This window comes from Limulus polyphemus, unplaced genomic scaffold (genome assembly GCF_000517525.1).
Source record: "Limulus polyphemus unplaced genomic scaffold, Limulus_polyphemus-2.1.2 Scaffold2967, whole genome shotgun sequence".
NCBI lineage: Eukaryota > Metazoa > Arthropoda > Merostomata > Xiphosura > Limulidae > Limulus > Limulus polyphemus.
Genome location: NW_013668577.1, coordinates 122,429 through 140,107, shown reverse-complemented (window position 1 = coordinate 140,107; position 17,679 = coordinate 122,429). Strand labels below are relative to the sequence as shown.

General features: G+C 34.7%; 1 protein-coding gene across 2 annotated transcripts in view; it reads right to left on the bottom strand.

Annotated features, from left to right (window-relative positions):
* Nucleotides 1–17,679, bottom strand: part of LOC111087998 (semaphorin-2A-like) — a 63,511-nt gene that overhangs the window by 4,946 nt on the left and 40,886 nt on the right. Inside the window, exons 3-4 of one of the 2 annotated variants that reach the window (XM_022396671.1) lie at nucleotides 11,037–11,088; nucleotides 10,363–10,713 (exon numbers count right to left, since the gene is read on the bottom strand). In XM_022396671.1, coding sequence (XP_022252379.1) covers nucleotides 10,693–10,713; nucleotides 11,037–11,088 — 73 coding nt within the window. In that variant the 3' untranslated portion in view covers nucleotides 10,363–10,692. Of the gene's footprint in view, nucleotides 1–10,362; nucleotides 10,714–11,036; nucleotides 11,089–17,679 lie in introns of those variants that run through there. The other variant, XM_022396672.1, reaches the window with a different exon arrangement.

Below are 17,679 nucleotides of genomic sequence, written 5' to 3'. Positions count from 1 at the left end.
GGTCTATGTAGAAATCAATAAAACTGCTAACTTGGCCTATGTAGAATCAATCAAACTGCTAACTTGGCCTATGTATAATCAATAAAACTGCTAACTTGGCCTGTGTAGAATCAATAAAACTGCTAACTTGGCCTATGTAGAATTAATAAAACTGCTAACTTGGCCTATGTAGAATTAATAAAACTGCTAACTTGGCCTATGTAGAATTAATAAAACTGCTAACTTGGCCTATGTAGAATTAATAAAACTGCTAACTTGGCCTATGTAGAATTAATTGGCCTAATTTCAATTATTTAGACCCTTCTTAATCTATATTATAACGACGAATATTATTTACTAGCGTGTTTTTTATAGCTATGTACCTTTTTTTCTATTAACAATGAAATGAAGTGTTCGATTTTTGATTCCACATTAATATTTATTTCATGTACTTCTTTATAATTATCAAACCTTGAATTTTTTAAGGTGACGTAGAAGCTACTCTTCTTTGAATTATAAGAAAGATCAAGATTATTCTTACAACACAGGAAGTTTCATCATGAAACAGGACAAAAGACAAAACAAAAATGCTTACTCAAGCAATATGATAACAGAGCAGGATAACAGAGAAGAATATTTACTGGAGGCAGAATTACAGATCCTTCTCAAGCTGAAATACAGAACCTTCCAACTGCAGATCCACAAACAAAGTTATATTTTAGAATAGAACGATAAGAAAAAGCGCTCTGTGACGTAGAAAGATTTTTCTTTGAAGTTGGAAACAGAAATTTCCAGATAGAACAATATTGGATAATTATTCTTCCTACTTCAGGATAACAGAGGAAGATTTTTTTTCACTGAATTTTACTAATCTAAATATTATTCAATAACAACACAGCTAACTACATTTCTTTTCTTATACAAAAATATCCCTAAAACAGGATGAGCCAATTTTATGTAATTTGTACTTAATGGAATAATTGAAGTAGGACTTCCAGTCTAAGGTATAATAAAGCAATTATAACCCTCATTTCAAAACCGTGAAACTCAACCAGGCCGTTGTTAATTGGCCTCATTGTTTGTTTGAATATTTTTCAATGATAGCCATTGCGTGTATTTCCGTCGCTTTGATCAGGTTGACATTATTCTAGATTATCCGGCCTACTCAATATTTATCCTATCGCCCTGTCACTTTGCTAAGTTACTAACACTCAGATGATCCATAATTGTTGTATTATGTTGCTCTGAGCAGCTTATCTATAAGTTTATTACCACTCAGATGATCCATAATTGTTGTATTATGTTTCTCTGAGCAGCTTATCTATAAGTTTATTACCACTCAGATGATCCATAATTGTTGTATTATGTTGCTCTGAGCGGCTTATCTATAAGTTTATTAACACTCAGATGATCCATAATTGTTGTATTATGTTGCTCTAAGCAGCTTATCTATAAGTTTATTAACACTCAGATGATTCATAATTGGTGTATTATGTTGCTCTAAGCAGCTTATCTATAAGTTTATTAACACTGAGATGATCCATAATTGTTGTATTATGTTGCTCTGAGCAGCTTATCTATAAGTTTATTAACACTCAGATGATCCATAAATGTTGTATTATGTTGCTCTGAGTAGCTCATCTGTGATTACAAACGGCTGTTGAAAATTGAAGAAATAAGGTTCTTGTAAACGTAAGCTTGTCTTCAAAATAAGGTCCGAGTAGGTAACTATAGTGTGCTGAATTTTTATCACCTTACGAGCATATGCTCTGGAAAGTAAGTTATTTTTTAATGTGTTATATTAAACTGATATTCTTTGAAAGACCAATTATTACGTGTTTATTTGGGTGCCCGGAGATAAGATCTTTATACTTTTACTTTAACATTTTGTGCTAACTTTAATAAATAGCACAGGAACAACCGCATCTTACAGTTCCAAAGGCTGTAGGGTACAAGAATATATAGGTAGCGAAAGAAGGAAAATACCTCTGTTAGGTACATCTGAAGCGATGTGTTATGTGTGATTGGATGTTTGGAGCGAACAAATTTTTTATAAGTTCGAATATATTGTTAAACCGTCGTAAGATGAAATTGGGGTCTGTGTACACAAAACTACGAAGAAAAATCAGATAAGTGGGTCTGTTTAGTTAAGGCAGAACACTCGATGAGAGTACTGAACGTGGGCTGTCAGTGGAGTTCCTAGATGTTGAAGTACAGATAACGAAGATAAAAACGACTGTGAAAACAAACATCACTTTTTTACTAGAGGTTTCGGATTACAACTTAATTCATCTATAGTAGTTAGCTAAGAAATAAGATCGATAAAGTTTAAAATGAACTGCCAAAAAAGTCACTCACTTAATTCCGTAGGAGTAGATGGAATAGGAGAAACTTAAATAAATAATATGAAATTTTCACTTTGATCCAATTCAAACAGTCTATACTGGAAAAAAGCTCAGACTTTTGTATCGCTACTTAGGCTGGTATATCTTAAATACTAATAAAGAATCTTTGTCAAAAATTACGTGAAATAAAAATTGTGTAATTTTAGTTTGTTTGTAATTAAGCACAAAGCTACACAATGGGCTATCTGCCCACCACGGGTATCGAAAGCCGGATTCTAGTGTTGTAAGTCAGCAGACATACCGCTGTGTTACTGGGGGGGCTGTAATTTTAGTTTGTTTGTAATTAAGCACAAAGCTACACAATGGGCTATATGTGCTCTGCCCACCACGGGTATCGAAAGCCGGATTCTAGTGTTGTAAGTCCGCAGACATACCGCTGTGTCACTGGGGGGGGCTGTAATTTTAGTGCAGTTTCTGCGTGTATCAAAAGCGAAAGTTTGGACAATTGGTACCGGTTTTGACTGGTGTGTTATATTCACTTCGTCATTCATAATGGTGATACGTAACACTAATGATAAAATGTTTATTACTTAAAAATGACCATTTATAAAATACTGCCTTTTTTCTAAATTTATCTTGCATTATTAAAATTCGATGTGAGGTAAACGAATTATTGTATGATAAAAGATCACGAGCTATTGCTGCATGATTCAAACTGGCACTGTAAGTAAATAGTTGATGATTTATTGTTTATGCTGTTGGTATGTATAACTCTTACTTGGTAGAGTAAGACCAAAGATGGCAATGTGTTATTGTTTTCTTCCAGAGCGTATGTGGTAATATTGTATGAAAAGCCCGAAGCTAGTAGTGCAAGAGAAAAGCGGATTTAATTAGCAGTACTAATGAAGTCACGAAAGCGTACACTAAAATGATGTGAAGAAAAGATTCTATATCTCTTCAAATCAAGATTTAGAAGCTTAAGTACAAAGCAAGCCTTTCAAGCCGAAGTTCAGAGTAAGAAAATAACAACAGCAAAATAGGTCCACAAGCTCTGTCTTTGACCATTTTGGCTTGGCTGGCCACAGAGAATACGCTTGATTATTGCTTACAAATTACACGCAATGTCTGGTACAATAAGGATTGAACTTCAAGAGAAAATCAAAATGTCACGCACAAGCTGAGGTGGACAAAAACTAAGACGCTGAACTGTCATTGATGAAACTCTGACCGAGACAACTGAACAAGACGAAGTCATTATACGTAAGAACGATACTTTGATCAGAAGATAATGATATATATAATTTCTAATAAAATGTTACTCTTTTTAGATCCACCAGTTAGGTTGAAAGTTATAATTCATGACATCTTTGTATTTTTGTGTGAATATTGGATCAGCAGGCAATTTTCCATGTCGAGGTAGCTGAGACATCATGAAATTGGTGGTAACTAAAAATGTGTAGCATTCCAGAGATTTTGTTTAGAAACTGTTAGAAGGAAACTTGTACAAACATCCGAAGTCTTACTAGAAATATATAAACAAATTTTGATACCCTAAAAATAAAGTTACAACAGGGTTACACTAGTGATATCTAGTGATGTGGAAAATCTCGTCAACATTCTCTTTATTCCTTATTATCAAAGTTTTATTCTAGTAATTCCATCATACATGTAGAACCATTAAATGACTTGTGAGGCAATTGGCTCACATGTTTTAATTCCGGTAGCTCGAGGGTTTGATAAATTGCTTTAAGTGTTATTAATATAGCTCTTTATAGACAGTCTGGTTGCAAATACCTGGCTTTCTTAACGTTGGTCAATAATAATGGGAACACTTCATGTGGGATTTCAGTTTTGTCACACGGTATCTGGATTTACATTAGGCAGAGAGTTAATTGTTTGTTTGTTTGTAATTAAGCACAAAGCTACACAATGGGCTATCTGTGCTCTGGCCACCACGGGTATCGAAACCTGGTTTCTAGCGTTGTATGTCGGCAGACATACCGCTGTGCTATTGGAGGCAGAGAGCTAATTGTTTGCTTGTTTGTAATTAAGCACAAAGCTACACAATGGGCTACCTGTGCTCTGGCCACCACGGGTATCGAAACCCGGATTCTAGCGTTGTAAGTCCGCAGACATACCGCTGTGCCATTGGAGGCAGAGAGCTAATCATGACGTGACTGATGTAGACATAATCGACTTCTTGTGATAAGTTATAGCTAGATCTAAGTGCCAGTTTATTGTTCTCTCTTATCAATAGCCTATCTTGACACTAAATGGAAATTGTAAGGATCTGATAGTACAGATATCGCCCGCAAACCCCTCCCCTCCAAAAAAACAAAACAAAAACATTCTGCGTGCTATCTTTACTTGCTAAATAGACACAGTATGCCACTTACTTTGATAAATGAGAGATAACAAAACTTCTTAGTATAAAGGCATATATAACTTTATCCATTTCATCACTTGAACTTTATTTGAATGAAATACTAATAACCCTAATTTTAATAACGATCTGATCATATAACATTCACCACCTGTGGTGTCCACATGTTGAATCTTAATTAAAAGGATTAATTACAATATTTACAGTATTTTTGCTTACATTTTGTACAGAATCCTGTAACCAGAAATTCATGGATGTACAAGCAACTTGGTGTATAAATATTTTAGAAAAAGTTGTGCAAAAGTCCGATATGAGAACCACATCAGTGGTTATAGGGTCAAATATTATCCGTTAATCGTTGATCCCAAATTTTACAAACTGTATGAAACTAGTATGTAACCTAGTAATAAGCAATAAAAGTTAATAACCAATGAAATATATTTATTCTCAAAACAAATCACTGGTGATATAAAACAGATAAAAATATAATATGGCATCACGTAAGTCTTTCATATCTGCTACAAATTGTCAGGATGCAGATACCTGTAATATTTTTACTTGTATTAGGCAGTTACTATATACTAAACTCTCTTAAAGTTTGCTTAGGTTTTAGAAACATTTAATTTTTGTAAGCCATAATTCACAACTCTGACATGTATTATAGATTATGTTCTAAATTTAGCACTAGGCTTTACCCTCTTGTATCAAAAGCCAAGTCAAGATGTATTTATCACTACATGGGATAGTTGTACTGACGGCCAATATCGTATCTATGTGAATCTATTTTGTGGATTTCTGCAGGCGATCAGCCCAACAGAAGAGGGCGCTTTCAGGGAATTTGATTATAGACATGAGTCAATCCTCTATTCGAGTTTTTTTTTTATCTTCATCGACACCTTTCTCTCCGTGGCTCAGTGGTAAACTAGACGACCTTAAATTCGATGTTCGATCCCTACAGTGAGCACGGTGCAGATAGCCCATTCTATAGTTTTTGCATTAAAACAAAATAAAAAAACAAATATAGTCTATTTATTTATCTTTCAACCTTCTGTTTAGTCCTTCATTCGATCATTAAAAAAATCTCGCCATCTTTTCAAATTTTGTTGTTGTATAACAATGGCGCTAGCTTATAATCCACAAACAAGAAACGTGGCACCAAGTTTTTCTTCTTCAAATAGCTTGTACATAAAGTAAAACACTTGGAAGAATACTCTAAAAACAATAAACAGTAGTGCAAGAAAAGTTCTTCCTTCGTAAGCCTCACAACACTTAGTCTCAAATTATATTATTAGCAGGCGAGACTACTCAACACGGTCGTAATAGTACCCGCATGCCAAATTGGTAATAACATCAGGAAACAAAGTAACTAGGAAGATTGTAATTGTAAGGGCAGTTTTATGGACTCATATGGAAAGCACCAAAATCTATACAATAAGAAACTCAGGAAAGAGACGAAAGAAAAAAAATACAGTGCGCACGAAGCAGACATGGCTGCGACCAACCAGCAAAAGCAGCACGTGCTAAGAAAAATGAAAAGTAAATATCACAAAATGAAGTGGAAAGGATTGAATTTCACAAGTATTACTGAAAAAACAAAAACACTCTCGTTAATAATGTCTGCTTGACTTGACATTTCCTGTTAATAGAGTTTTCTAATATAGTCACCACATCAAACCCAGTCCCACCCAAAGAAATGATCTAAATTAAATATAAGATTCACTGTTTATTCACTTATGATAAGTTCGCATGAAAATTTTTACCGCTTAACGATCATTGAGTGCAGTTTTCACTTAGCACATAGTTCAAACCGGTTTCTCTACTGAAACCGGTTTGCTCACTGAGATCCAACATGAAATTTGGTCAACTGTTCTCAGGAGGGTTACGTTGAGCAATTAAGCAGTTTTTTTTATCCTCGAGATAAAGAGCAAGTGAACATTGCTCAGTAAAATAACATGCCTATTATGTTATTAACATTCTCACTAAAAAAAAAAGAAATAGTAAAATATAGAAGATTTTAATAACCGATGTTGTAGAATAGCACAACTTGGATAAAACTAATATATATTCCTCGATAACGTGGTCCTGGTGTGACCTAGTCGCTAGAATGTCGGGCTGTCCAGTGGTCCTGGTGTGACCTAGTGGCTAGCATGTCGGGCTGTCCAGTGGTCCTGGTGTGACCTAGTGGCTAGCATGTCGGGCTGTCCAGTGGTCCTGGTGTGACCTAGTGGCTAGCATGTCGGCTGTCCAGTGGCCCTGGTGTGACCTAGTGGCTAGCATGTCGGGCTGTCCAGTGGTCCTGGTGTGACCTAGTGGCTAGCATGTCGGGCTGTCCAGTGGTCCTGGTGTGACCTAGTGGCTAGCATGTCGGGCTGTCCATTTTCTGCAAAAATCCCACTCCGCACTTAGGGATCGTGAGTGAGTTATAAGAATGACTGTGAAATACTACTATTCGGTTACAGTAGTCCAAGAGTTGGCGGTGGGCGCTGTTGACAGTTAACGCTTTGTGTAGGGTTGCGCGAATATCCGAAACAATCAATCATACATCATTCAAACATTATCAATAACACAAAGACAGTTGATGTCTTGAACGATTCTATATCAATACGAATTGAATTATTTATTTTGTACAAAAAACTTGTTATTATTTTTATGTAAGAAAGCATAAAACTATAACACTATAACTTAGACTGAATAGGCAATTGATTTGATTCTCACCTAATACCGTATTGAACCTTCCTTGTAGCTCAGCGGTAAAGCTACGGGCTTACAGAGCTAAAATCGGTTTCAATATCCATTGTAGGCAGAGCACAGAGAGCCCATTGTAGCGCTTTGCGCTTAAGAACAAACAAAAGAACAATAATATCACGTTCAGTCGTTTCTCGTAGTGAAAATAGCCAGTCCCCCGGTGGGACAGCGGTAAGTTTACGCAAATACAACGCTAAAATCCGGGTTTTGACCCTCCCCTCGGTGAACACATCAGACAGCTTAATGTGATTTTGCTCTAAAACAAAGAAAGCAAATATAGAAAATAGCCAGAACTTGATCTGGTGTAAACTTTAGAAAGTGTCGGAAGGTGCTTTGTGAATCTATAGACCAATCGTTGAGGAGTATGCATGGTTTGCGTTTGGTCTAGAGATGTCGACAAAGGATTACGGCGTATAAAAGCGCTGTTCCAGTTCACCCCAATGATTAGGAAATGAAGTGAGATCTGGCACTGGTCAAGAAAGACGACTGTTATTACTGTAATGCTTTTCAAACCAATTCAGGACCATACATATGATCGTAATATATTATTGTAGGTAGGTCCTTATCTATCAGAGCGGAATTGTAACACTGTTAGGTGGACACGATCGACAACAGAAGTCAAGTATATTTTGGGTGTTATTAGCCTTCCTCTTAAATCATACTAAATGAATATTCACTATCATACTACTTTCAAAGATGAAAAGATTCTATTGTGTAGGCTTAGCGTGATATGGCTACATCGTCATACTAACAGAACTCAAGCCATCGCAAGTCACATCACATCTAGAAATGTGTGTGTGTTTGGGGAGGTGGGGGGATAATAAAAAGGCCTGTCATTGTAAATTGGATTTGCTATCGATGCCTGGCTTTATAACTTTATTACGAAATAACTCAAGCTAAAGCTTAAAAAAGAAAAAAATCCAGCTATAGCTAAGAAACAAATTAAAGTGATAAACTCAAAAACAAAATTGAGCATTGTATAAGCTATATTGAATTTAAGGCTAAGCCTGTTAGTCGAACTACGAAACCAATTAGTTGAATTACTAAACCACTTAGTTGAATTACTGAACACATTGATTGAATTACTACACAAATTACTTGAATTACTAATCCCATTAGTTGAATTATTAAACTCATTAGTTGAATTACTTGAGCTGATTTGCCTGGCGTGGGTTGGTGGTTAGGGCGCCTCATCGCATCGTACATGCTCGCCCTTTCAGTTGTGAGGGGTGTTATAATGTGATGGTGAATCCCACTATTCGTCGGTAAAAGAGTAGCCCAAGAGTTAGCTGTGGTGAATAGCTGCTTTCTCTTATGTCTATCACTGCTACGTGAGGGACGACTAGCGCAGATAGCCCTCTTGTAGCTTTGCGCGAAATTCAAACAAAGTGAGCCCATTAGTTGCATTACTTCTGTAATATAGTTTTCTCCCTTATTTTCAGTATATTTACTTTAGACTCTTTGCATGTCTTTTATTACGTCCTAGAAAAGCGCTATAGTAGAGAATTAAATCAAGAAAGTAAGCGATACTTATCAAAACGTTTCCTTTACATAGATAAGTTACAACAGAGTTTTTTTTATGTGTTTATCCCAACAAATAGGAACACTACTTTCTTTTGATATATTTATTGTTTATTTTTTTTTTTAGCTATAGAGATAGAACAATGCCCATAACTAAGAAATCATAACGACAATACTAGCTCCTGTCAATTAGTTAATTTTTCTTTCTGGTTTGTCTACTTAATAATAGACACGATAAGTCGTAAAGTTATGCTTGATGTAAGGTGTTTTTGTTTTTTTAAGTAAAGAATGTCAGCACACATTATTCTACTGGTTGAAATAAAGATATATTAATTAACGTATTGGGAGAAACTTATGACTGCCACAGATGTTATATTCATAAAGAGCCTGCATCAAGAAATCGCAACACTGACTTAGCAAACCAAATAAAATCTACTTACATTATGCCTACTTTTTATTTGTTAATATCGTATTCGGTTTTTACGGTATAACTATCCCGAGATATTTTCTTAGTGCTTAGTTATATTTAGACTGTTTGTTACTTTTTTATACGGTGTTGGGTTTTTCATTTGAAATCCTTTCTCAGAATCAACATACGTTAAGCCCGCTTTTCATACTTGATCATGGTATTGCACTATTGGGTTTCTTTCGTATATCTACAAGTACAATCTTCAATATTCTTAATTTCACAAACTTTGGACTTTTTTTTAATTACGCTGTTGGATTTTTTACAGTATGTCAACATGAAAACGTTTATTACAATATTGTTATAAGCTATATTTTTAATGTTCTAATTTAGATATTTGCTAGAGGGAGCTAATGATGGTGTGTGTAATCACCTAGAAATTTCATCCACTATGTAGAGATGAGGGTACATTTAATTCATTATAAATACTATAATTAGTGAGTATTCAACGAATGAGTTCAGTTCAGCGCTAGTTAATGAGTTATTCAGTTAGCAAGCTATGCAATGAGAATTATTGTATCTATTAGTCTGCGATTTAATTAACAGTGAGTTAGTTAGTGCGTTTACCTGAGTAATTATACAAGTAAATTTATAAGTAAGTTAGGCCTACAAGTTAATATAGCTTGTAGCAAACGTTATTGAAGAAATAAATTAATTCGTTGTCGTTTTGTGGGCTGTATATAGATTATCTCTATCAAATAATCCACATGAACCCGTATAATATAACGCGTTATACAATATTTACAAAACTATTAAGATCGTTTAGCAAAGTAACGATTCAATAAGATTTGAATTATTCATCAGAAAATTATGCATCAAATATTTTACGTGATGGAAAACTGAAACAGTGAAGATATCTTCAATGATTGGGTAACTTAGAAAAATAATGATAAATTAATTTTCTTCTAGGAAATTGGAAAATGTTTCTTACACGGTTGTATAACAAGCAGTGGAAATATACTGTTTGACCTAATGGCAATATACAAGGAGATTATGATCAATAATTCGATAGATTTGGACCAAACCTGAATGGCACCTCATGCGACTCATGGTCTAAACTACCAGGAAAACAGACCCATCTCTAATTTAAAATTGGTAATCAAAGGAAAGGCGACCAGTAAGCAGCACCCACTGTCTACACAGATATTCTTAACCGAATAGCAGGATTGACTGTCACGGTTATAACGCCTCCACAGTTGAGAATGCAGATCGTATCCAGCGATATATCACGACTATAACCTTGGAGGCGCTAATCACTGGAACACATCCGGCCACTACGAATGAGGAACACTACTATAATGCAACCAACATGAATAGAAAATATCTGAGATTTGTAAAAACTTTCGTGGTACGACTTTGATTTTCATCTCTTTAGCACCACACTTTAATACGACATATATATATATGTATACAAGGACATTTCACTTTTCTTTTAAATATACCAAAGGTTGATGAGTCCAATAGTTAGCCATCATATTAAAAAAAATTCAATTTATCTTTTTGATACTTCAAGGTGCAAAACTTTATATAGATGTCGCTTTGAGACATTAATACAGAGCCAAATGAAAATAACAAAAATAACACATTCAACACTTACCTCACAATCTGTGATGTTGATGTTGCTCAAGGGCAAGGCATAAATTTTGTCCCTGAAACGAAAAAGTTAAATCTAGTGGTGCACATTTTGAAATCAACAACTCATTGTTACAACAAGAAGTACTCATAATTTTCTTTTTCATATACATAATTCAGAATTCTAAAAACACACAAAATTTTTACGAATCAATCTGTGTAGTCTAAATTGTAGATTTCATATCATCAACTTAGCTATAGAAACCTCAGGATTAAGTATTTTCTAACTGGCTTATAACATTTCATCATCATTATCAACAACAACAACAAACAGAAGAAGAACTTCCCGGGAAATTACACACACATATATATATATATATATATATACAACAATGTCATGTTGTTAATACAACGTTAGACATAGATGATGGAGTGTAGAAGGCTGGGTGCTATAAAGGAATACGTTTAATTTTTTCCCTACTCCGGCCAACTCTCCACCTGTCTCTTGATTACAGTTACTGCCAGTTTTAGCCAAGAGCGTCATTTCACAAAACGTTGGGTGGTGGTGGGAGGGGGATGGGCTAGTTTTGTCTCTCTCCCCTCCGAATTCGACTGGAAGCCTACAGTACGACGTAATTTCATATATCCTTGGGAGCGCCCCCATCGCCTGGTTTACTTTCAGCTACTTATGTATTTCTTTTACGGCAATGTCTGGAACTTAAAAAAATACAATATAAGAAAAATTTTGTGATCCCAAGTCGAGAATATGCGTAGAGACAGCGAATGGATCGATGTATCTTACTCAAGCGCTTTCAAGTGTTTGATATCATATACATTTTTCCTGAAGGAATATAATACTGAATTGAAGAAATTCATTTTCTAATATATTCCGTGTTAGGTCTAGAGTTGAAAACTGGTTTAGATTTTGATTTATATACAAATATATACAGATGTTGAACACGTAACATTTTTAGCAACTTGTCTAAGAAGGGTTGATCAATAAAAGGATGAATAACACAGTATAAAACCGGAAGCTTAACAATCAGACGATGAAAAATCGAACTTATTACCTTTTCTAACGAGAAAATCGAACGCGTTAAAATTCTCCTTCTTTCCAACTTTTCAAAATTCGTATAGATAGGACATAAATTAAACGAGCCCAAATACTTTGTTGATAGTATAGCGCATACGCGTATAGACGGAACTAAAACTCTGACTATATTTGTTACGAAAACGTTTTTTTTTTTTCTATGTGAAGTGAAAATCTTCTGTAGCTTTATGAAGAGGTAAAACAGAGAAGCAGATAGTTAGCTCTATGAAGAGTTAAAACAGAGATGCAGATAGTATTACTAGAGCGAATGTCCAAATGTCATTGTTTATTCAGTTTGAGCTTCTTAAGAAAGTTTGAAAATTCAATAAGACTGTGTACTCTCCTCAACAATATTGGTATTGTTAGTTCATTGAAGTTGTGACTTTACTTCTAGGTTCCGACATAATATACAATCTTATAAATGGCTAGATGAAGTTTAAAACCATTTCTTGGACATGTGAACTCTAATATCATTCAAAGATTACACAGATGGTTGTTAAAATGATTTTGGAGCCTTATCACTTCGTTACAATCCATGTCGCCATATCCGATCATGCTGTATCTGACGACCGTGCATTCTAACAGTACCTCTGGAGCGTAGTATCCATAATAACAGTCTACCTCGTAAGGCTGTCATGTCTAAAGCAAAAAAATCTCCATTCTGACTTTCTATAGTCCATCTAATGGATGAGGATGGCGGTTTCGCAGCCCCCGTTTTAACACTCTGATTTCAAAAGAAATCTATGTGCTGCATCTGGCGACTTGGCCGGTATGTCTTCGTATAGAATGTCATGAATATATGCTTCATTCTTCAGTTTCTTTAATTATACAACTGTTGAACGGAAGCTTTATGTTGGTGAACCCATATCCTGTTGACTTCGTTTCCAGATGGAGATTCTTCTTGATTATGTTACATACTGTTGCCTGGGTCACGTGGACGGCTTTTGCCACTGACTTCCCATTTTTTGGTGACGTCACATTACCTACGGATCACGAAACAACGTCAAAACGTATTTCTTGTCCACTCCATTCGAAAGCGACTTTATATCGGTTGCGGCTGTCACGTGACTTGCTAATTTTAATATAATGTAACCAACCCAGTATTCATGTCAGAATATTGTCTCTTTTACCAATTCCTTGTTCTATTCAGTTCTTCCAGTTTCTCTCCAAAACAATATAAAAACTACTAACAAACAGAACTTATAATGGGACATTTATATTTCCAGTAAATATCAAATAATTAATGAAGAAGTGTATTTCTCTAGTTTCAGTTTCTTGGAAAACTTATAGGTATTCCCTTACGTGTCAGATTGTTGGAACATTTCCTAACTTGTCAATGTTTAGTAACGTGACAAATTGTTGGAACATTCACAGCATGTTTCTTCACGTGATATAGTGTTGAAACATTTATATATAGTGCATTTCCTAACTTGTCAATGTTTAGTAACGTGACAAATTGTTGGAACATTCACAGCGTGTTTCCTCACGTGATATAGTTTTGAAACATTTCCACATTTTCTGATGTGCCACTTCATTAAAACATTTATATATATTTCCTTATGTGATATTTCGCTTAAAATCTATGAATTGTGTCAATCTTCTCGAATATTTATTTTCCTAGTTTTCTCACGTAACAGGTTGTTGAAATACTCATATTCTTACGATAGGTTGAAGTTTAACGGAACATACATGTTACATTTTCTCACGCGTTGGGTATCTGTAGTGTCTATGTTTGAACATCCTCACGTGTAAGTTAGCTGTAGATAGTATGCATGAACTTAATATTATGTACTGAAACATTTACATATTGTACTTTCTCAAGAGTCTGTTGGGGAATTCATGCAGCGTTTCCTTATTTGTCCATCACTACTAATTGTGTAACTATTGGTGCGAAAGGTTGGGCGTAGTATATATATATATACATGCATATACATATATATATAGAGAGAGTTAAATGTTCCATTGTGTATTAGTTCTTTGATAGATATCAATAAATACTCTTCATTTTTTTATCATCTTTATGAACTTTCTACTGAACAAATGATTCAGGATGGGCACTTGTAATCCGATGTCTATACCCCATCACCACCCTCAGCCATTAAAACGTATCAACAAACATGATAGAGATTCAGCTTGTAGCCTATTGTGGTACGTAACATCCTGTTTACTTTCGCTTTTCTAAACTTCCCTGTTGTTTGTTTCACGCACTTCGGGCAGGATACCATGTGTATCTCCTTGTGTGATACCATGTATAATTCCTGACTTCCTATATTTTTGCTTTTGTTATTATTATATTAACATTCTATCATTTGCCCCTGATAACTCGGCGTCAAGCTTGACGGCTTAAACGGCTAAAATGCGGGCTTCGATTCCTGCGGTGAACACAAGACAACCCATTCTGCAGCTATTGGCCTAAAAACCAACAAACAATTAATTAGTACATCCAGTATTTATCATATTTTGATGCGTTAAAAAAATATTCTATTTACTTCAGCTATTAACGTTTGTTGATTATTTTTCAGAAACTGTATTATGTTGGATCTAGGAGCAAGTAAGAATATAACAATTTTTATATTTCTTTGTTTGTTGTAAAGAGCAAAACCACCCAATGGGTTATCTGTGATTTGCCCACAGCGAGTATCGAAACCCGATTTTTAGCGTTATAAGTCCTCTGATTTACCGGTGAACAGCCGAGAGACGGGTAATTTTTATCTACCATCAAGCATTGTTTTACGATACGTTTTCTACTAAACTAATTCTATAATATACAATTGAATGTCAAGTATCTTTCTTAACAATTCTCGTTTTCACTTTTTTTACAGTTCCTGATTTTGTCTACCTCACGTTCTAGTTTCTAATTGTTCTTCCTTTAACAAAGCTAGTTTCATTGGTGATCATAACCTAGAAAGTAAAACATGGCAAAGTATTATAGTGACTTATTAACATTTTACTCATCAAAGTATATACAGCTTGAGGTCGTTTCTAACCGACATCCAATCTTAGGCTTACATCAAGATAATACAGAGAAATACGGACCAATACACTGATCTGATGTTACATGTGGTCCTGTTATTTCTTAACTTTAAAACTTTTTCATTAATTTACTTTTTATTACTTCGAACCACAGAATCGATTAATTAAAAAGGGCGCTTAGCTCACCAGCCTCAAATGACGAAAAATGTGATCTTGAAAACAGCAAGTTGTAACAGAAATCAAAATTCATTCTCGAAGCGATCTTTACAAGCAAAAGTAAACACAAAATTTAGTAAGGAAAGGAGTTTCTCATTTTGCCAAATTTACAATTTCCATTTTCGGAAAGTGTTTCGGCTTTTACTTGTTTGAGTTCATGATTATGTCTGCTAAATGTATGTACGTATAGCTTTGTAAGTTTGAGCACATTGAGTTTCCATGACCCCAAAACATTATCAACTTATGAAAATAAGTCTTCTATATTCACCAACCACATTATAGATATTTCGTTGTTATACAACAAAGAATTTTTTTTTCTAAAGTTGTGTCTGGGAAAGGCCAAAATGTCCCAGGACCACACGCCTGGAAGTTGCAAACATAATTCTCTGAATTCGTACAGTACGCTTTTCTCATTTCAAGTACAGTTAAAGGTATATTGTTATACCATGCTTTCGGTCCTCCTAGGTGTGTGGTCTCGGTGTAGGGTAGTGAAGGGTGGATTTAAGTAACCAGAAGAAAAACAATAGGGTCACGAATGAAGTATCAGAGGCAATGAAGCCTGAATTTAAAATAAATAAGAAACGAGCCTCACGGTTAGTTTTTAACCAAAATATGTTATAGAGACGCCACCTTTAGTCTAGTTCTCTATTTATTTAACAATAGGTGCTGTAAACCCAAGTAGGATTTAATAGCCTGCTAGTTAAAGCAGATTCGAACTAATTTCAAAACGTTCCTGTTGGTCCCAGACGCGTTCCAGTAGCGTATAACATGTTCCTAATGTTGTACCTTTCTTGACAGCTATTGTATGTTGTGTTCTCAGTTTAGTGATTATACAGGGTGATCCAAAAATAATAATTACCCCGTACTTATTCTGTTTGAATAACATTGAACCTGTCGCACGAAAAATGCTTGGTCCTTTGCTGGTCTGTGTGCTATGGTTATGTACTGTTCATGTGCACTTACACGTTAATCTGAAAGAGATGAAAGTTAACACATAATCAATATACTATTCTGAAGTAACTAACTTTTGAACTAGTCTGAACAGTAAATGTACCAAGCATTTGCGCGCGTTGTGAAATCTTTGTTTAAGATCGGATGATTGAAGAGATCCACGTTTCAACACATTCTATCAGTGTATTCTTGACGCTTGTTTTTAATACCTTAAATATCAGGTAAAGAAAAAATGATGAAGAGTTGGAATCTTTTGTTGTTGTTGTTGCTGCTGTTGTTATTCTTTAATTCTGTAAGAACTTTGTAGTGACCTGCGGTGTCATCTTAGCCTGCATTTTAAGCGAGTGTAATCGCTGTACAATGGTATAAAATGAGTTTATCCTTTTCTATATGACCGTATTTCGATACCACTTATTACTCTTCTAGCACACTAATATATCGTTAAAACAGGTGATGCTGTATATTATTTTTCTCTACAAGGTTCATACATCAATATACCATGCATGATTTCTCTCTTGAAATAAGGCATGTATTGCTTAACTCCTTAAAAATAATTATATATGCTCTGTAGCTAAGGTATACTCTATTATTTCCTTATGGTTACGTTCATTAATAGTATATTTGTTAGATTATTTAGAATATCTACTTTTATTGTTCTTTAATTTTATTCTTTATTATTGTATTTTCATTGTAGAGACTTTTTTTGCATTGTTAGTTTAATATATATGTTTGGGACTAGCCTAAATCTCCTAAGCTGGCCGAACCTCGTGAAATATTATTGGGATTATGGCCAAAAATATCGTTAACAGCGAGGGTACTCATATGATGAAACAATGCGTTCTATTTAAAATAAGAACGTAAGAAAAATATATTTAATTAGCTTTGTTCATTACAAGGTTGAATTTTAGATTCGCTCTAAGTAGGTAACTTGCTCTGAAGGAAAGTTAGTATTAATAAAGAAACATATATCCACACATAGTATTATTATACCACGTTTTCATTCCTTAAAATGAAAAATTTGCTACATTATTAATTTTTAATTCTGATTTATGTAGATAGCTTATTTTGATCAGAGCTTATTGATAATGTTATTTAATTACCATTCAATATCACAAAATACACATTATATAAATACATATATATTGTTACGACAGTGGAAGTCATGTGACGCTGGTAGCACGTGATGAGTTTCTAGAAGGATCGGGGAACATCACGAATAATCCAGTATTTGCTAGGCGCCCTCTATTCCTGTATATAAGCGCGCCAGATAAAGCGAGACAATTAATCGGAATATAGCTGCAGATAGAGAGATTGAAGATATAGACACGGATAGTCGAGTCAAGTAAGTAAAGTGCGTGAATCGTTGCGAATTATAGCGTGAGTTTAAGTTAAAGTGACTGTGGAAATTAAGTGTATTGCAAAGTTGACTTGAGAAAGA